We start from the raw sequence: 21,709 nt of genomic DNA, 5'->3' as shown, positions 1-21,709 counted from the left end.
TGGTACTATTAAACAGATGTAAACATGCAATTTCAAAAGCAAATTTCACTTCAAATCTGTTGCTCGTCCTGTTTCTCTTTCTCTTTCAATCTTCACTCCCTGTAAGCCATGAATGAAAGGGCAGAGGCGACACGCTTGTGAATAAAAGGCTCTGTCACCTGCTCATCCCATACCAGACAAACAACCTGTCACTTAGAAATTAAAAAAACAAACATATAACACTGATAATATATTCAACAAGACAGATGATCTTTATTCCTTTATCTAGGATAACCACTAAACTTAATCTTTTGGGTTTAGATACCAACCTTATCCTTAAAATTCTACTATTAAAAACCACTTTAAGACCTCCTACTTTTTGGTTCTGATATAATGAGCACTGTTGGTCCTACACAAAGACAGCCTTTGGGGCGAATCTGTTTGCTGCACACATCGTTAGTCACTTAAAGACTTGACTTCCACGGTTCCACCATGGGCTCAAAAGAAAAGAAATGCATTCAGACAGGTCATCCTTAATCTTGAAACAGAAACAGAGATCAGATTCAGCAGGACTGCCCGACGAATCATGCACCAAGACAAATCTTGAGTGCACGACGACGCTATTGGTAGTTGATCAGTGCAAATCTGAGGCCTTATCCTATAGCGTCTGAGTAAAGGGAAGATTCCATGACAATGTCCCACTAGGCTATGATATTATGCAACATGATTGGGCAGTAGACCAACTATTAAGCAAGCTAGTCCTTCAAAGCTGATTGATATGGAGCAGTTAATCCTTATTATGCCGACAACAAAGCCATCAAATCATAGATTAAAATATCAAGAATATCAGGAATTGTGGCTGGAGTTGTTTAGGACCTTACTTAAGTTGGAGTATAAAGTAAACGTCCCAAATTATGCAAGGTTTATTTCATTTTCTGTTTTATTTTGAGTATCAAGAGAATTAAGCCTTGGGGCCAAGTGTGAGGCCTATTTCTTTTCTTGCTTCAAGTCTGTTCTGTTTCAGACTTTCAGTTAACAAATTAACTCTAAATTACCCTCCATCAACCAAACTTCAAATCAAACACGCAGCAAAGCAACTATGAAATTTCTCAATCCTAACACTTAATAGCAAGTACATTGCACAGGCCTGGGGCAACACCTAAAAAGCTTTCCAATCCCCTAGTTGTTTCAACCAACCTTAACCACATGCAAATCTCATTCAAGGCCCCAATTTGTCTCAAAAATCCAAGAATAGAGTCTAGACCTAATTTTCCTGCTTGGACAAAATACCTACCAAGTTCTTGTCAATTTGCGGCCACACCCCCCCTATCCTTGTCCTACATCACCTATGATTGGGGGAACTTCACTGAATCATTGGACCTGACCTTGATACCATCAATCAGAAGGCTGATAGGTAATGATCCACAAAGCCTGAAAGGACCTTTGCCGGTCAGGGGGCATGAACTCCTGCAATTACTGCATCAAAAGGATTTAAGAGCAATCTACTTATCCAGGATCAATACAGACAATGGCTTTTAAAGGCCACCAGATCTTTCTGAAACTCCATGATGTTGAATTGAGATGAGGCAGGTTATAATGATCAAAGCACAATTCCGAAACAATTAACTAGTTCTAACTAACAATTATTCTCGATTCCTTTGCTCTGCAATCTCTACAATGAAACAGTACAGAACTTTTCATCCCATTAATTTCCTTCACCTTCTCTCATTTGCTGCTACTCGTAAAATGAATTTCAGGAGAAATTAACCACAAAACCATTCTATTTATGTTACACTCCACTACCCCTTCCTGTCTTATGTCTGATATCGCATCTTAATGCACATTACCAGAATTATAGTCGACGGAAACTCCTCTTTGAACATGCCAATATTGACAAGCAATCATGCCACTCAAAGAACAAATAAAAGACAAATCAATCAATAATCAACATTCTCATATTCTCACAACCTCTACTTTTAATTCATTACACCTTTTATTAAATATTTTCATTATTCATCTTTTCATATCCAAACAAACTCCAGGCTATAACTTAAAGGATTTTTAAATTTCTATATTAACTTTAATATTACCAAACAAGCATTTTAATTGGCCAAAAAAGGCCAGATATAAAACCGGCACTTATGCAACTGCATCCAGGTAAACACCCACAAGAATAGTTCTTCAACATAGCAAGGCAAAGAAATTTGACCTGATTAACCTAGACAAGCACTAATGTAAAGTAACAACAAAAATATGCTTCGAAGGTAGGAGATCACTGGACAATTAGAAGTTTTCCATATACAAATCTAAACAATTAAAATGAAAATAAGAAAGCAACCATGTTCGACCACTGTCTGCTGATCAAGTTCAAGATATTCCAACACACAATAAGCAGCTCATGTACCAACATAGATGAGGCACATACTAGATTGGTTTTGAAATAGAGAATAAATCTACATGCATTGTTACACTGCAGTTTTGCTCTTGTTAATAAGTATATACCATGTCAAATTTCAAGGTATCCCTAGTAAACTCTACACTATCAAAAGAAAAAATAAAAATACAGTGACAATTTGAGGTAGATATATACCACTTGCAAATCTGATGACAATGAAGAACCACACTGGGCAAATACCACCATTAGGATTCTCAACTCTTATTAAACAAGCAGCAAAGCTCACTGTTCATATAAATTCTAATCTTTCCCCATCCTCCCTAATAATTCATAAGTTACAATTACTGACCTCCATAACGAACCACACTTTCCTCATAGAAAATACCCATCTTCCTCAAAAATCACCTCATCCTCACTATCTTCCAACAAATAATCTTCATCATCAGCTTTCTCAATCTCCCACTCATCCTCATCACCCTCCTCCCCTTCAGAAAACACCGAAATCCTCAAACCACCAAACTCATTCCTCCCCACCACAAGCTCATTTACCACCCCATCCAATTCCCCCAAACTCCGACTATCAAATTCTGAAACCGAAAACGACCCATCATCCTCCCTCCTCCACCGCTTAGGCACCAAATCCTTCTCCGTAACCTCCCCATTTTCCACCCCTATCCAAGACACCCACAAATCAGCATGTCTCCCCAAACCCCTGTCCCGATCCCCTACAACCACAGTCCCCAAATTCTCCTCCCTTGCCCTCCTCAACATCTCCGTAAAATCCTTATCATCCGAAACCAAAAACAACCAATCAATCCCTCTACTCATAGAATGCTGCATTTGTCTTTTCAATGCCCAATCCGCCGCTTGTGGCTTATCCTCTACTGTCTTAACACAAACCCCAGCTCTCCTTAACTCACTCGCCAACCCATACCCAACCTTCGGCGTTACCAAACTCCTTGCCGCTTCATTGTACTTGTGATTCCCACTTATATACCTTTCCTTAAACCGCTGTCGTTTCTTACCTTTCAGCGATTTCATTCTGTTTAACTTCTTTTGTCGTTCCCTTTCATGTAACTGCTTGAAATGTTTTCTCAAATCCAGATTTGTCTTGCATTTCCGACCGCAAACTCCACAGATGTAAGGATCGGATAGAGTCACGATTCCTTTGCGTTCGAGGATGTCGAGGTTTTTCCTCTCGCGGCGTTCTTGTAGGACCCACTGAGGCAAATGGATAAACGCGTGACGGTTAGCGTATGCTGACATGTCAACGATTTCTCCGAATTTTTCAGCCACCTTTTTTAAGGCCACCGCGGCTTCGTACGGCGGTCCGCGCGGTGGCTTGTTGTCGAGGTCCCACAAGATAACAACTTTTTTCTGCTTGGGAGCATAAACGCCTTGCTTGTTTCTCACCATGTCGATTTCCACGGCGTTGGCGTTGGAGGCGATGAACTTGATGGTGAGGTGGCATTGGCGCGAGGGGGATTTGGTATTGAAGGGTGTGGGGAAAGCGGGTGAGAGAGAGTGGGAAAAGTGGAGGCCTGGTTTGCTGAGGAGAGGGGCTGGGTCTAGGTGAAGGGATTTTAAGGAATTGCAGAGAGGATTCATTGCTTTATTCGTAGGATCTGCTCTTTGTTTCCCCTTTCTCTTGTTTTGTTTTCGAGTGGAGTGAAGTGAAGTCGGGGACTGAATGTTTTGCTGAAGGCATTTGGATAGGCATTGGTCTAATCTAAATATCAACAACCAGAGAGCTGTGGCCATTTTTGGGCCTGAATTTTGGGCTTTTCAAGAAATTGCAGATCCAGATATGTTCGTTTATGGGCCTATTACTTTTCTTGTTATTGTAAAGAAACAATAGTATGGGCCTTTCACCTTCGCAATTTAAGCAGAAGCAGCTCTTTCATCACTTTGGATAGATATGTCGAGGGGAATAAGAGAAGGGAACAAGGGAACCAATGGAATTGGATAAACATGTTGACTCTCGAAATTCTTGCCAAAAGAATGTTGGATTTTGTGCTGCTGCGAATTTTGACGCTGGGACATGTCACTTTTGCTTCTCAGGTCCCATGGTTAGCCCCCAAGCAACTCTGCACCCAATCATTCCTAGTGTGCACGACTGTCTGCAACAACATAGACAAATAAGATAGAAAGAGCTCTTACTTAAATGGTTTTGCCTGGCAAAGAAAAAGAAAAGTTGTATTTGCAGTTAATAATCACCATGCTGGCTTTACATTTTCTCTTTTCTTTCACTTTCTCTTTTTCAACCCTGTCATTGACAAGGCTATGGGGGAAGAGAAAGAAAAACTGTTTGATAATTGACTTCATCAAAGGTCTATTTCTAGCTTTTAGCTGCTCATTATTTTTCCGATGCTTTTTTCAGTTAACTAATCTTCTTCTCTATTCTGCATTTTGGTGCCCCTGGTAAATTGAATAGACATAACTCTCTTTTACACAAATATTAGCCTTTATTCTTTTACAATAAGCAATGAAAAATATAAAATAAAGCCTAAACTTGTTGGAATTGAATTTGATTTTCTGGCCATCCACAATTTATTTATGAATGGTATAGTTCACTTTCAGCAACTGTAATTCTGATGTGATGTACAACATTGTTTTCTACTTTGACAATTGTGAGCATCTATGAGAAAGTTTGAAGAGTTTAAGATGCAGGGCAGCTCCACCAATCCTTAAGCTTCAAGCATCACCCTGAAATACAAGTGGCATCCTATCTTTTTCCACATAAGACATGGCAACCACTTTTTTTTCTTCTTTTGTTGTTCTGCAATTTGGAAAACAAAGACTTTCTCAAATCTTTATGGTTTCTTTGTACCCAAAAAGAAAAAATCTTTATGGTTTCTCTTTAATGATTTCCCCTTGAATTATGGCAATTATCTTTGGAATTATGACCAAGACTTTTTGTCAACTATTACCAAACAGGATGATTATTAAATTGATGATTGCTTTTATGTTTTATTCTGATACAGGGGGTGAATGATGGAGCATTAGTAACTATACTTTAGTGGGGCTTCTGCAGTTGAGTTATTGGTTTTAATTCTCACACTCTGTTTTGGGTGGTTGTAATATTGACATCCACTGTAAAGTCCTTTAGTGCTTGGTTCACCCCCCAAAATTAATAGCATTAAATGAAATTAATTATTTTTGTTTTAAATATATGTTCAGACAAAAGGTCGACATAGAGTTTTTCTTTTCTTTTCTTTTAAAAGAAAGAAAGAAAGAAAGAAAAAATTGGTATTTTGATGGCTATCCAGGAGTATGGAGGCCTCCCACTACTTTGCAGATGAAACATAATTTGGCTGGCAAAATGACAGGGAACGCATTCAAATCACAATCCCTTAAGATGAGAGTTTATGGCCAATGTTACTAATTTAAGTAGCTATAATTAAATAGATATAGAGTGCTAGCGTGACACCTAAGATGCCTAAAACAACTCAATCGCTACCTTACTTAAAAAAATATGAACCTCAAACAGAAATCCCATACGAAAATGAATAAAAATGTGAAGTCCCTACCATCAGAATAGGCTTGGCCAACATAACACAGGCAGTGGCCCCCCCATCCCATTGTATCATGGACTAGATAGCCTTTTTTTTTTCCAGGCCTAGAGATCATGCCTAATGAGACAAATTTTCAATGTGCAATGTTATGTTTTTTTTCTTCTCAACCAGAATGAGAAAGTCAATAAACTATTTCAGATACCTTTTATTTAAATACAGTGCATTCCTCTGAATAAAACACATTTTTAATGTATGTTCAATGTTCAAGCAAAGTTCTTGCCAAGGTATCAAGAACTCCTTTGTTTATACAAGAAAAAGGAAAGAAATTTGCCCTTTTTCCTGCATCCATGAAATGATTGCGTTTGCATAGAATTCCAGCCGAGTAGATTTTACATGGGATTAACTGTCAAGTGGACAAAAAACTACCAACACGTACATATCGAAAAATCATGTTCCTTATTTTCTTGCCACGTTTCTCAAACTCTTGTTGCACATGCTCCGCCTTTGCTCGAGTCCCAAATGCTGAATTTGTCTCCTAAATCCAGATATCGGACAACATACAGTAAAAACAATGAAAGCGGCCCCCAAGGAGAAGTTGGACTTGTGGCTTTCTAGAAGGTCTAACAGGTTTTACAACTTACAAACAAGCCACCCGACTAACCCCCTCCTCCTCTCTCTCTCTCTCCTTTGAAACAAAAAATGAATCAATAAACGCGTTTTTTAATGAGGAAGGATTGTCGGTTCACATTAATTAAAGAATGGACCATAAGTAAAGGAAACGTTAATGCCCATATATCCCACGAAATGGTTCCTCTCCTTTACTACTTTACTGTTTGCTTACACCATCGCTCCTGCCTTTCTTGAACCAGTCTTAGTCCACGCTTGCCTTGCCGTCTCTTTCTCCTTATAGTTTCTTCCTCTTTTTCATTAGCCTTTTATTCACGAAATACGTTTTCAGAAACAAAAACCCAGCAGCCGTAGAGAATAAGCTAATACAGGTTGAGAAAAAGAGATGATTGAATGGAAACATGTAGCGGCGGTGGCGATGACCATCGGAATACTTGTGACCCTTTTGGTTGTGTTTATATGGAGGTGGTGTTACCACAAAGAGCGTAAAGATGTTGTTGATCAGAACCGGGCTGCTAGGACTGAAAATTTTCAAGACGGGATTGCTAGACTTCACCAGGCGAGTCTACATCGCCGGTTTGATTTAGATAGCAAGAGAAGAGGAAATTACTATGTTTTTCGACGTGGGGCATCAGCAAAACCTTTGTTTAATTGGGCTGATCATCCATCTCTTATCACAGATGCAGTTGAAAATGGATGGTCTCGATTTGGCTTCACAGGCTACATGTCATCCCAGTCTACAAGATCAAGCCTGTTGGGGCTATGTGCAGCTGGTGATTATGGAAAAGGACATGATATAGAGATAAACTGGGAAGTATGTCAGGGATCAGCAGATTTCATGCAAAAGATTAGGCTGAATTCTGGGTCAAGGAAGGGGACTATGGGTCATCATTCCATGGCTGCAGCATCTGTTATTAGAACAGCTTTGCCTCTACCGGGGCCTCCTTTGGGGAATTCTGCTTTCCCTCAAGAGGCCTATTTTGAGATCACGATTTTGTATTGCCGTGGAGATGATCATGACTCGAGAGGCAAGCTGAAGGAAGGTGAGAGGACAAAACTCATCCAGGAAACTTACAATGCAAAAGCAAATTCAGAATCTTTAGTCCATGTTATAAGCGGTCATGATATTAAGATTGAGGAATTAAAGCTTGCAACTAAAGATGATGAAGGCAAAGGTGATTCAGTGATGTTATCCGTGGGACTAACTGTAGGTGGCTCTCTTCCTTTGAAGCTTCCTGGTAGCTATCCAGGATCCATCGGTTTCAATTCGGATGGTTCTGTCTATCTAGATGGTAACAAATTTTCTTCAATATTACTTTCTATCAAATCTCTAATTACCATTTTTTTATGTTAATGTCGATTAAGCACAGTCCATTTATAGATGAAATAGTAGTTCACAAGTTAGAACTGTGGCTAGCAATAAAAAAGTGGCAACCCGCCAATGAATAAAGCTCTCATGCTAAAAGTTATCCAAAATTAGCCGGAGCCTCGAAGTAATTGAAAAAAAGGCCCACTGCCACATGGTCATGAATTATGTATAGAGAAGCATTATTTTATTAGTTAGGCTAAGACCACTTAATCAGTTAATCGTGCCACCCTTCACTGTATCAGGAGTAGGTATGGAGCTGTTGACTCAAAAAAAATGTATCAGGTTCCTCTAATTTATTGCTGTATTATCTGTACCAATAAAATTTAGGCTAAGCAGTTCAACTTTCATGGTTCTAAGTCACTTCTTTATGCAACTTCTTTCCTTCTCTTTTTGAGTTGTGATCAGCACTTCCAAGTCTTCAACCCGTGCTTTATTCTATTCCAGGAATTAAACTTGTGTTTGGATCTGAGAAAGAAGACTGGGGGAAAACAGAGAAGGTGATAGGTTGCGGTTTCGATCCTAGGCAAAAGAAAGTGTTTTTCACATTAGACTCCGAGCTGGTACATGTAATAAATTGCAAGTCTGAGGAATATGGGACTCCCCTTTATCCAAGTCTTGCGGCAAACGCTGATGTTTTGGTTCTGGTTAATTTTGGACAAAGTGCCTTTGCATATGCTCCAGCGAATGGACAACGGACACCAAATCCGTGCTTCATTGGCCCTCTTGTAAATTCCCCTGCTGCTGCTCTTGGCTATGAAGACAGCAAAGAGCTATTTTCAATGGGAAGAATTGATTCCCAATGGCTTAACAGATGCACAACTAAAGGCAGCCACAACGTTGGCAATAATTATCCAACAACAGATTTTGATGAGGAGTCTGAGGCTGATTTGTTTGAAATCGTCTTGGATAACAACGGAAGATCCCCCAACACAGTATTGTAGCTACAAGACTGACAATTTTTGGCAACGAGTGTCTCCAAGTTATCTCGGTTTTGGCATTGAATGAAGTATTTCTTGTGAGAGGCGTGGATTTGGTGTACATGAACACACACTAGAGTTTCAGTAGGAGAGAATAGTTGAACCTCTGCAATATTTAGCAGCTTGTTCATCTTCAAAATACCTAGACACAAACAGGTTTTATGAGGAATTGAGAAGGAAAATACTTGAATTCTCTTTAAGCTTTTACAATGCGCACCTAACCTTTGGCCTTGTATAGTTTTTTACTTGTCATGGTATGTAATTTACTTTGTATAGAATCAATAGCATTTGTTCATTTTTTGCTTCTCTTGGCCTACAGTTTACGCTCAAACTCCGTAACATGAGCGTTTTGGTGTAGCAAAACTGAACTTACAGAGTCGTTTAATGATAGTCAAAAAGACCAAAAAGAAGACAGAACAGAAGGGGATAAAGAAAACAGACAAATCTCCTGGAAGGGCAAGAGGCAAAAAGATGAGATGCCAAGTATCAACCTCACCCACCGTTAAATATGCACAAAACAAAGAGGAGAACATATATTGTCAAACATGCTAGTGCCGCGTCAAATTTTTGTTGGTGAAGGGGTCAAATTTCAAGATTAGATTGTTTCAGAATACAAACATTGCATGCTCCCAAGTCATGGAATCATCACATTTATTATAATGTCAACAACAACAACAACTTGAGAGAAGTCTGACCATTTAAAACTCCACATCCAAGGTTGCTTGCTTGCTTGGAGGAATGTCAAAAACCCACCATTCAACCTATGACAGCTGCGTTGAAGAAGAAAAACAGGCCTGCTATATATCATTGTTTGAAAATGGACTAACCGTAAGTGCAAAAGCTGTGGATTTGGCGATTGTATATATCTATATTTGGGCAGGAAAGCAAACAAAAATATATATGTTCATGATGACAGAGAAGAAAGAATATATTCTATTAACTTAAAGATTGAATCCTGCAACAAGAAAAGTAAAAAAGAAGACTATATATGTTTATGGCTATTTTGGTGTTCTCTTCTAGAGTTTTGAAATCTATGAGCAAGGTAGCTATATGGTTAAATTTGTCAAATTTCTGCTTTAGCGTATCAGTGGTTGAAGTGTTTGGAAATTTAGGGTGGGTTGACTTGAATAAATAAATAGTAATAATAGCACTAGCAGTACACTAACGGTCCTTATGAGTGAACTGAGCCATGGGTTAGATTATAAACCTTTTTGACCCGCCAAACGCAGCAAGAATTTTCACCCAAAAACAAAACTTTCTCGTTTGTTGCTTCTTAATTCGTATTTTCTTTCTTGGGTCAAGCTCAAAGTTGTTCCTCATTATCCAAATATTTATATTCATCTAATTACTTGTTGTGCTCGAGTTTTCGCAGTCTCGCTTCCTGCCATCAAGCTGCAATAATCAAATATTTACCTGTTTAAAAATTAAATCATGATAAATAAATTAAAGCCTTTCGATTTCGATCAATATTCTTCCCACGAATTTTTTTTAAAATTTTTTGTTTTGAATTATTGATGTTTATACTAGTACTTTTTAAACAATCCTAAACATTTTGTTAAATAAAAATTTTAAAAGAATCCATATCGTATCCTGTTGAGTTTTGCTGCGTGGGCAACATGCGTGGCTGTCGTCTCAAGAGTATTCCATGCCACTCTGGTCTGGTATGGTGCTTTAAAAGCTTCCATCTGTTGGTAAAAGGCCTGTAAAGAATATATATCAGTTCCAGCACTTAACCGACTCTTCCTGCAGTGCCAAGAGCCCACGGCCATGCTATGGCTGTTCTAACCCAATGGCCTCGAGCCCACGGCTGTGGCTGTTTCGGCCTTTGAACCCATGGAAGCAAAAGAGATTCAATTTCAATCAAATACCGCTGCCCAATAAGGCATATGGCCCTTTGGGATGAACAAGTGTCCTTCAAAATAAGAAGCAAATTCGGGGAGGGAAACACTGGAAGGGCGGATGGGTACCTAACTCATCAACTTTAATTTGCTACCCAACGAGACGTCATATTCAGATGATGTGTCACCTGAATCGTGACTAGGCAGGGGCCAGGGGCTGTGACACCACGGTGGGCATCGTTACCTACCGTATTGGAACCAAAGGAAGTATCCACGCTATTACTATCATTATTAATCTTAAAATCCAATTGTACCAAAAAGAATGCGCCAATTAGTGGTAGGTACCGCTGTCTTTAAGAGATATTGTACAGACAATATCAGCAATGGACCATTTCATTCAATGGTTGGGTCCTATTGCCTTGTGAGTCCATAGCTTGAATCAAAACTATACTCTATTAGAGCCACTTGCTTAATCTGGTAATCCTTGAATATTTTTTATTCGTCCAGCTCCGTGAAGCGAATCCAAACGGGAGAACACGTATCGCCAACATAGTCCACCGGTTCCAAGAGAGGTAGGCTACCATACGCTTAAATGTGACACTTGATTGACCCGTTATTATGGCTTCTATTTTTAAGGATGGTTTACCAGGTCCTTTGGTTTTAAGGTGTTGATGATACCCTAATATCAGGAAAACAGCCAATTTTCTTTACCTTTAACATTAGAGTTTGAATTTTTTATTTTACCTTCAAATTTTCAATCTCTACGCAAAACCTCTGTGTCTTCCAATTTGAGAATCCACCATGGGAACAGAAGATGGAAAAATACATGCAATGTTTCTTCCCTACATGGCACCAGGCCACATGATGCCAATGGTAGATGCGGCCAGGCTACTAGCTGCAGCTGCTGGCACCAAGGTCACCATAATTGTCACTGCCATGAATGCCCTTCGCATCAAAAACGCCATTGATGGAGATGTCCAATCTGGCCATCAGATTTCACTTGAAATTCTCTCTTTCCCTGGCGCTCAAGTCGGCTTACCTGAAGGCTGCGAAAACATGATATCCACCCCAACACCAGAAATGTCCATGAAACTCTTCCATGCCATCGAATTGCTGCAACCAAACATTGAAAAGCTTTTCCGTGAAGACCACCCTAACTGCATAATCTCCGACAGTCTCTTCCCATGGACTTTGGATGCTGCCAATGATCTTGGCATACCAAGGATCGCCTTTAATGGTAGTGGATTCTTCAATCTTTGTGTCACTGACAGTATTATACGTTATCAACCTCAGAAGAACGTCAAATCCGAGACAGAAGCGTTCGTTGTTCCAGGACTTCCAGATGAAGTAAAACTCACAAGTTCACAAGTGCCAGATATTTATAGGACCAGAACTACCTTCTCTGAGTTATTTGACAAGCTAAAGGAATCCGAGAGGAATAGCTTTGGGGTGTTGATGAACAGTTTTTATGAGTTAGAGCCTGCTTACGCAGATCATTGCAAGAAAGTTATGGGAATCAAGACTTGGCACATTGGCCCTGTATCTCTCTACAATAGAGATACCGATGATAAAGGTGAAAGAGGGGACAAGGCTTCTGTTTCCAAATACGCTTGCCTTAGTTGGCTTGATTGCAAGAAACCCAAATCCGTTCTTTACATCTGCTTTGGAAGCCTAACCAGATTCAGCAAAAATCAAACAACAGAGATTGCTTACGCACTTGAGGCTTCGGGCTACTCATTCATGTGGGTTGTTGGGAAAGTCTTAAAAACAGACGACGGTGATTGCAAAAAGCAACAGCAAGAATTACCAGAAGGATTTGAAGACAAAATGAAAGAAAACGGACAAGGATTAATCATAACGGGATGGGCACCCCAAGTGCTGATACTTGATCATCCAGCTATTGGAGGTTTTTTGACGCATTGTGGTTGGAACTCTATACTCGAAGGAGTTAGTGCAGGTGTACCATTCATCACATGGCCGATCTTTGCAGAGCAATTCTTCAATGAAAAGCTTGTGACGCAGGTGCTCAATTTTGGAGTAGCGGTGGGCAATGAGGTTTGGAAAGCTTGGGCAACAGAGGAATCACCGTCCATAACGAACAGAGATGATATTCTAAAGGCGATTGATGCGGTTATGGGCAATACGGGTGAGGCAACAGAGATGCGCAGAAGAGCAAAACGACTTGGAGAATTGGCAAAGAGAGCCATTGAAGAAGGCAATTCATCATACAATGACATGAAAAATTTGATTGAGGATATCAGAATGTACAAAACAGGAACTAGTGGCTGAGCAAAGCTTGGAGAATTACAAAAGAAAGATGATGAAGGCGGGAATTCATCTTAAAGACGAGGAAGGTTTGATTGGGGATGTCATATTGTACAAAACAAACTAATGCGTATTTTATTTCTTTTCTTTTTTGAGACTGGTAATAAAAGAGTTTTAAGTAAAAAAGGGTCGCATAGAAGCCTGCAGATGTAATAAGGTTTTCTCTGGATAGAATAAGCACTTTTAATGCTTCTGCATTTTTTGAGACTTGAGAAAAATTACTCCTTGAAAGGTTTGTGAATTGCTATGTAGAAAAAGATTTTGAGCTATTATGTCATCTTTAAGAAAGGAGCAAATGTCAAACTAGAGCATTTTGGAGGAGAATGTCCTGTTTGATAAAAATTGCACAAAGATAACGAATTGTCACTTCAATAAAAGCTCTGATTTTCTCAGTCTATTACCAACAGCCAACGAATCCCCAACAATATCAGCACACTTCAACCAGAGGTAAAGAGAGACAACATTTAGTCTCCAAAATCTATTAGCTTATAAATCTTAAATGGTTTTTTTTTTCTGTCACTAATTTATAATGTGGACAAAGTCACAGGTGCTCGACTAGAATTGCACATCTTGCCAAGATGCTTAACATAAATGAAGCTAAATGTATAGCTAAATGCCATAATAGTCTCATCACGTCTGCTGATCGAGCACATAGCTAGAGACAGGGTGGATATTGCTTGGCTTGCTGTTGAACCCTTTTCCGATACTCATCTAAGTTCTGCAGTAGCCAATATTGCATTAGTACAAAAAGATAAAAGTTTCCTCTCTTCTATAACAGGCTATTAACAGCAACAGAAATTATTAAAAAGCAAACTTTGGTTATTTTGAGGGGAATGCTAATTACCGAGACATAGAGCTGATACCACTCAGTTTGTGCAGGATCGCTTGCATTGGGTTGATCAAGCAAATCTTGAATGCCCACCAAAATTTGCTTTATAGTAATGGCTGGTTTCCACCCCTTTTAGGAGGAAAATTAGGAAATAGAAAAACAATAAGCCCATCAGAAATGAGATCCATGCTTTCTTGTCGATCAACCATAAATGAGAAACCCCCAGCAAAATAATATGCATTTACATCAAAGACGGTCTCGAGTACTTACGTTGTCCTCGTTGAGGATAGACAGACATACAGTTCCAGAAGGACAAACATTAGGATGGAGGAAGCCTTGTGGAAACTTGCAGTTAGGGGGTTTGCTAGGGTAGTCCTCACTGAAGTGGAGAGTAAGAGGAAAGTAGCCACCGTCCCAATCAGTCTGCAAAATTGCAAAGGCTAGTAGAGGTGAAAACATGCCGCAATGAACTATAAGCACTTAAAAGGAGAAAAGATCGCACTTGATTGATGCTGCAGAATAGTTGTCATCTAATTAATACTACTGGAAATGATTTCTCAAAATCAATTTGATGAGAGGTTTTGTTTCCGAACTATTGAGTGTGACAAAAGAAAAGGGAAAGCATTTTGACTTCCAAGGTCTACCATGCTTCCTTAACTAAAACTCTCATTGAATAGAAGTGTGTTATTAATTAAGTTGAAGCATCAAGTTGTTCCTCAGTATTTGAACCGAATGCCTTGGCTAGCTTTCCAATGCAAAATATGGAACTCACTGAAAAAGCAGAAAACGGTAAAAGTTTGTATACAATCAGTGTCTAACCTTTAATCATACGGATTATCCATTTCAATCACGAATTTGAATATCCTGGTACATAACTGCTAAAACCATAGAAATTCCAGAACACACAAATGGCATACTTAGTAATGAAAAACATATGATCATTAACCTAAAACCTATTTAAGACTGACCCCTTTTTTGCCGGGAATAATACAGTGCCAAAGCATCATATTCACGGACCCATCTAGCGCAGTCTCAGGCTTAGCCACAAAACCCTTCAAAATAATAATAAATAGTAATTGAAAAAAGAAGAAGACAAATTGATTAATAAAGTGTTGAAAGAAAAGAAAAGAGAAGCAAAGGAAGAAGAAGATGTGAGAGGGGAGAGAGGTACGTGGGGGTGATTTTTGCGCCAGGCTTTTCGTTCCTCTGTAAGACGGCTACGTGCGATGCCACCCGACATGGCGTTGCGAAGATCTTTGTCTTCCTCTACGAAATTTCTCTTCTGTGTGCACAGATTGGCTTCCCATTTTTAGTTTTAAAGTTGACTTGGAACCTTCTATTCCTTGTAACATTTCCTTACCTAAAGTGCCGTCAATTTTTTGTTTTATGAACAAGGAAATTTATTTTTTTATTAAGAAGAGGTGGGATTTTTATTTATTATTTTTGGTAATAAAGGAGATTTGACTCTATCATTTTGAAGAGTGTACCTATCAATGGCAAAAAATCTGAGACTATTTTTATTCCCTTTCGTCATTTTCTAGGTTTTATTATATTTTCTGAATGCACAAGTCAAAAAAGCTTTAAGAACATGTGCTACAATTGATGGGTAATTTGCACGTGGTCATGATGTAGATGGACGGTGTCGGTGGTGAATATCTCAACAGTAAATGATTTGAAACTAATTATCCAGCCCAGCCCAAGTCATTGGTTCTAATATTAATTTCAATTTTTGAGTATGTTTAGCTTAGTTCTTTTTAACTTAAAAATTATTATAAAGTTCTTATAAAATATAATAATTTTTAAAATTAAGTTAAAATTATTTGATAAATTTACTTTTTATAAATAAGTTGTTAGGCAAAACAACGCATATAAACTCTAATTTTAGTTAAAATTACCATAAAAAGTATTTAATAAATAATTTTTTATTAATCAGAAATTTTTTTGTTCAAAATAAAAAATATTAACTTTATTTTTTATCTATTTAAAATAAAATTTTGAAAAATATAAAAAAGATTTTTATATAACATAAAGTTTATAATTAATAATAAATCATAAAAAAAATAAAAGAAAGCAATGAGTCTACTACTAAAACCCTTAATCCGAACAATGAGAACTCAAAAGAGAAAAAGAGAAGTCTAAGGTGGTAGTAATAATTTAGGAAAATCACCTTTAGCTATTGATGTCCTTACAAACAAAGTTCACCTCGATGAACAATATTATCTCAACAACTATAATCAACAAATATTATATTAATTTTCATCTAATTTATCTCAGCAACTATTGATCTATTTGATTAATTATTTCAATCATAATCATTAAATATTATATGCATCATAAAGAAGTTAAGAATATATAAACATTATATAATTGTCATATCAAACAATAAACTAAGAAATATCAACTAATAAAGAGAGTTTTTCAAAGTAAAAAAAAAAACGAATAGAAAATAAAATGAAAAAGAAAATAGAAAGAGAAAGAAGAAATAATACTTGAATACACTTTTGAATTTTAGATCTNATAAAAAGAGTTTTCAAAGTTAAAAAAAAAAAACGATAGAAAATAAAATGAAAAAGAAAATAGAAAGAGAAAGAAGAAATAATACTTGAATACACTTTTGAATTTTAGATCTTCTTTTTTCTTAATTTTTATAAGAACAAAAAAAAAAACCTAGAATGATGATTTGCAGAAAGGGAGAGAGGAGAGGGAGATCGATAGGGAGAGAGGAAGGAAGTATTTTTTAAGAGAGAATCTTTTTGGAAAAAAATAACCCTCCTAATAAGCTGGTGTGATTTTTTTTTTTTTTTAAAAAAAAGCTCCTAATTGGAGCTTTGTTTAAGCTCTTTTTTTAGATTTTATTTTTTAAAAAAAATTTCTTTTTTTAAAAAAATTTTTTCACGAAATATTGTTTAACTCAACTCTTACTTTTAAGCAATAGATAAATTAAAAATAAATTAAATCAAACAGACGCTTTATATATGTTTTTTCTTCTTCTCATTTTTCCTTGGATGGACCACTTTGAAGATATTGATATGGTCTCTTCTCCTTGGGTTGGGTCAATGGGCAATGTGTAGAGGGTCACAATTTAGATAGGCTTGACCCGTATCAGGAATTCCCATGGTAAGTTTCACCTAAAATTCTCAGGCCATATAGGCCTAAAATATGAAATGCCTGATCATTTTTTTGGCCATTAACCCCATCCTCATTCAACAACCTACTTTTCTTTCCCAAAAATCAAATAATTTGATCGTAATTTTATTTCCAAAATACCTTTTCCTTTTTTAAGTCAAATAAAATGAGTAGTCTCTAATCAAAGTCAATAATAGTAACAAGGTTTTAATTGGAGTTGCACATGATTTGACATATAAATTCACCTGTTTTGACCAGTAGATAGTCTTCTCATTTCCTAATTGCATCTCATTCATTGCAAAATTTAAACAATTTTATATAATCTAATCGGATTCTGGACAAGGCTATAATAAAAAACAATGGATGTACATGTTATCTTTCAAGCTTAGTTTTTCATTTGAGTTATGTTATGGACGTAAATAAGTTATTTCCTGATCTCATAGATTCAATTGCATGAGAATTATAACAAAAATTTTACATGATTTAATCAAAGTCACAATGAGAATAACTTGTTGATTTAAATATTTTAATGACTATAATTAAGGCATACAAAAATTCTTGACAACTATCATGGAACTAAATCTATAAGATCAAAACTCAAGAAAAGAGCTCTAAAAGTTTAGTTGAACCCAACTCATTTTGTAGCCAAGAAAAGAAGAGAAAAAAGAAATTCACAAATGAATGGAAAAGATAGAGAGAAAATAGCATGGCCCTCAATTTGGCTGGAAAACTGTCGACTTTGTATGACTCTTGGCAGAGCCAATCATCAATGCATTTGAGTGTGATTTATGACTAGATATTAACAAAGGGAGCATCTTCTGAAGAGGAGCATACCCCACTACTCACCAAGCATATACCCCAGAGCCAGAGCACTAAATAAATAAAGAAACCACATCTAATTGGCAAAAATGAGGCATGCGCATGATGAAGCCCTACAACCCTGCACATGTTGTGTCTCCAACACATTGAAAGCTTTAAGATTATCATCACAGGTTTTACAATAAGATCTTTAGCAGCATTGTGGTTTTTGTTCAGGACAAAATTATGATGGTGGACAAAAAAACTAAAAGAAAACACAATATAGATTTGCTGATTGGCTTTCTGGTTGACACTAGAGGCTGAGTGTAATAATTATGCCTTAGGAATCATAACTTTTCTATGAAACCTTAGATCATGCTAAATATGTACTTGAAGGGATAAAAAAAAAACCCTGTGCACTGATTAACAGAACTGCGCGATTAGACAGCAGGATAGTCCAAATTAGGATAATGACTGTGCTAATGATTCTGGTAAATAAAGCGGAAGACTCGAGTGTGAAGAGTTTGCTTGCGAGAATGATAGAATGAAGGGGGACAGAAAGATTGGTGCTTGGATAAAAAGTAGGGATCGAGAATAATTTTTAGTGTTGTAAAGGAGGTGGGAGCATGTGATGCAAAGCTCCACATGGGGTAGAAAGCACCAGGACAGAAGGTGGGCTGGAGACTGGAGAAGATTGGAAGGCTGGGAATATTATAGAATTTATTGCCTATCTGCACAGTTGCAGCTAGCCTAGCTACTCATCTCTGAAATTCAGTGACCAAAACAATAAAAAGCTACCAGCTGCTTGCTTTGGTTTAAAAATGAGTTTAATTTACTCCAATCATGTGGTTGCCCTCATGGTCTAATGAGAATGCTCTGTTGGCTTCCAGTAATTTTAACTAGTTGATTAAATTGCCGAAAGCTGATCTGTGTGTTGACTGATTCCAAGAAGTTGGTTCACTCCTCTTGTTACTTTTCTTCTCTTTTCAAAAGGAGAATTGAACATGGGAGAACTTGCGTATTGGCAGCAGATTGGCTAGAAAATGAAGGTGCAAACTGGATGGATCAATTACGAGCAGAGGGCCAATTGGTTCAGATTTCTATCATTTCATATATAGTTGGTGTAATCATTCTTCATATTATTATAAGAAGATAGAAGCAAAGAAGGAAACAAGTGCAAGATTTATGGCCTTTGGCTGTTGTTGGTGTCCATTGGTTGTATGAGATTTCCACTGCCAGCAAGATGGGGAACAAAACTTTTGATTTTTGATTTTGCTCTTGCGTGCTTACTTTTAAGGAGGAACTTGCTCTGATCGTAGCAAATTGCATTCCCCTAGATCTTTCCTTATGTATAAAAACTATAGGTAAAATGTTTCCAAGACAACATGAATGGGCTGAATGCACAAGGCGAGTCCATTCCTGTATTGCTCGAAGCTTCATGGCGGAATGAACATGAAAGGTATTTCTGGTGTCGATACAAGGGATGTATGTTCGACATATTTGGTGAAGTAACGTAGTCTATACTTGTAATACGGATAATGTACCGTTGTGCAATTAATGATTGTTTCACGGAATCAGGTTCTGAGCTATGACAAGACAGGTAAAGGTGCAATAGCAACACAGATACGTGTAGAGAAAACCAACATAATTGGTCGGACATAAAACAGCAACATATGGAGCTTTTTCAATCACATTGGTTGGTAGAGTGACATCACAGTATACAAAGACAAGTGTATTTCAAAGGTGCTGCTTCCATAGACGATAGTCAAAATGTTAAATTATACATAACGGTGACAAAGGAATGTGTATTTTTGAACCCTTGTCAAGGTTTGGTAAGATGGAGTGATCAGTTCATATAGAGGAAATCTCAAGATAACAAGTTCTACTCAATGTCACAACATACACTCTTGTGATAAAATAATCCCCTCTTAAAGAAGGACAAAAAAAGTGGGGCTTTCTTTAGTTGCTTGGTCTTGCTTGCAATCTAACGGTCGAATTGGAAAAAATCCAGTGAATGGTGAGTTAGGTTGAGGAAAAGGAAACTTCGGGTTAGGGTTTTTGCATCTTTTTCTCCCTGTTTTCCCTTGTTTCTTCCTTGTGACTGAAGCTGTTGTACATGTGCCTGGACGATCACAAGTTTGCTTAACTTACAGTCTACCGCATCAATAAAAGGCAACCAAGCAAAGCAAACGGTCAACAATTTTCTTTTTAAATAATGATAAATGTCTAAATTGTTAGCTAAATGGGGTCATTTGTTATAACCTAATCCTATAAAATAAAAGTCCAACCAAAAATAAAAAGCATTGCGCCAAAACCTTTTCGATAAAAAATCCTTGTCAGCCATTGTATTACCAGTAACTGATGGGAAATATTCCTCATATTCCCTCTTTCAAGATGATGGGGGCGTTGGTTAGATTGTGCTAGTTATTCCATGGGAATAGATGGATAGATAGATATATATATTGTTGACATGATTTTTCAGCTACGGCCCACTAGAGCAGGACACAACACGCTCCTTTGGGATGGTGGGCAGATCTTTTCAAGGCCCCCCCTCCTTTTTTTTTTTTTTTTCATTTTTTATGCATTTGGTGAAAGCAAGTTTTTACTAAGAACAAAAACAGAACAACAGGGCATCCTATCGCAGCAACTCTTTCTTAGCATGATGGTAAGAGTTTCTTTTTTTTCTTTTTTAAATTTTTAACACAACCCTTGTACCCAAAAAAGTGAGAGTTTAAAGGCACAAGCTACATATAACAATGGTAACTCGAATTTAAGGGTGTAAAAAACTTTCGAAAAAGGCCTAAGACATACCTTTGTGTATCCTAATGACGCTAAATACCTAAGCTAGTATCAAGATGCATGCAGCCAAGCGGCCCTGCAATGGAACCTTCAATTCTAACGTTGCTGTCAAGGTAACTAAGTGACATACCTATTTGGTTCAAGAAAAAACAAGAGAGGGGAATTATTAGCCCTTCATTTTGATGCTACATTGATACTTGATACTACTTGTATCTAGAACTTCTGTAATATTTATTGAGCACCTTTTTAACACTCAGCGATGCAACCACCACCGGCATTTAGCTGGTATACTATACCTTTGAATAGGGGCTTCAGCTTGCCTAATCCCTCCAACCGCATCACATCCTACTAATTAAAGGCTTCAAAAGAATGAGGACTTTGCTCTGTTTTTCTTTTTCAACATTGATTACAGGAATGAAGCCAAGCTGGTAGGCATTTTCTGGTTGTTTTTGGTTTAAGATTCTTCGCTCTTATTCAAGACCCTTTAATTTGGATTCAAACATTTTTATAGTTTATGCAATTTATTATAAAGGTTTTTACAACTCATTCAAGCAAAAAAACAAAAACTCAAGTTTGACTTTGAACATTGAAGTTCCTTGTGACACGCATAATTAGCTAAATATTTGCTTCTATAAGCAGATATATTTTGACTGTAAAGCAAATCTGGATTCAGAAACCATGGAAAAGGCATTTCTAAATCTAACATGAATTTTAAATATGCCTAGTAGATATTAATGGGGACGAATCATATCGAGTACAATTCTATCTAACATATGAACTAAAAAACATTACCATACTAAAACAGAGCATTGTAAAAGTCAAATTAATGCAAATTTGAACATGATGGGTTCTTGATTTTATATCCAAAAGTGAGGAGGCTTATTTCATTTACCAACTCCTTCACCCCCCAACTTTCCTTTTTTTGCTTCACTAAAAGGCTTTAATATCTCCTCCAAAAATGAATATGGATGCATGGATTTAGTCACTAATAATAATAATAATAGTATACTACTATCATTCATGAAAGGAAACCTTTTTTTCCATAGTTGCACTTTATGAAGTGGTAAGCGGAAGTCTAATCTCTCCAAGTGACCACAACAAAAGCCAAGGAGAAGAATTAATTAACTGCCAC

The 21,709-nt window shown here is 37.3% G+C and overlaps 4 protein-coding genes across 5 annotated transcripts; 2 read left to right on the top strand and 2 right to left on the bottom strand.

The window, feature by feature from the left end:
- On the bottom strand, window positions 1,051–4,150 carry LOC18591156. Its single transcript, XM_007017110.2, has 2 exons — window positions 2,570–4,150; window positions 1,051–1,446 (listed from the first exon to the last, which is right to left on the bottom strand). The coding sequence occupies exon 1, from the start codon at window positions 4,133–4,135 to the stop codon at window positions 2,747–2,749; it is 1,389 nt and encodes a 462-aa protein (XP_007017172.2). The 5' UTR covers window positions 4,136–4,150; the 3' UTR covers window positions 1,051–1,446; window positions 2,570–2,746.
- LOC18591155 lies at window positions 6,665–9,166 on the top strand. Its single transcript, XM_018125353.1, has 2 exons — window positions 6,665–7,808; window positions 8,330–9,166. The coding sequence occupies exons 1-2, from the start codon at window positions 6,902–6,904 to the stop codon at window positions 8,824–8,826; spliced, it is 1,404 nt and encodes a 467-aa protein (XP_017980842.1). The 5' UTR covers window positions 6,665–6,901; the 3' UTR covers window positions 8,827–9,166.
- On the top strand, window positions 11,190–13,349 carry LOC18591154 (scopoletin glucosyltransferase). Its single transcript, XM_007017107.2, has one exon. It carries the CDS (start codon window positions 11,502–11,504, stop codon window positions 12,987–12,989), a length of 1,488 nt encoding a protein of 495 aa, XP_007017169.2. The 5' UTR covers window positions 11,190–11,501; the 3' UTR covers window positions 12,990–13,349.
- Window positions 13,398–15,216, bottom strand: LOC18591151 (SUMO-conjugating enzyme SCE1). 2 transcript variants are annotated; one of them, XM_007017106.2, is made up of 5 exons: window positions 15,026–15,216; window positions 14,823–14,906; window positions 14,125–14,277; window positions 13,870–13,983; window positions 13,398–13,736 (listed from the first exon to the last, which is right to left on the bottom strand). In XM_007017106.2, exons 1-5 carry the CDS (start codon window positions 15,092–15,094, stop codon window positions 13,656–13,658), a joined length of 501 nt encoding a protein of 166 aa, XP_007017168.2. In that variant the 5' UTR covers window positions 15,095–15,216; the 3' UTR covers window positions 13,398–13,655. The 2 variants fall into 2 exon arrangements, with proteins under 2 accessions (XP_007017168.2, XP_007017167.2); XM_007017105.2 differs by having other exon boundaries at window positions 13,398–13,743; window positions 15,026–15,211.

This window comes from Theobroma cacao, chromosome 8 (genome assembly GCF_000208745.1).
Source record: "Theobroma cacao cultivar B97-61/B2 chromosome 8, Criollo_cocoa_genome_V2, whole genome shotgun sequence".
In the NCBI taxonomy this organism is placed as follows: Eukaryota; Viridiplantae; Streptophyta; class Magnoliopsida; order Malvales; family Malvaceae; genus Theobroma; species Theobroma cacao.
Note: the sequence above shows the minus strand (reverse complement) of the source record. Positions and strands in the feature narration are given on the sequence as shown.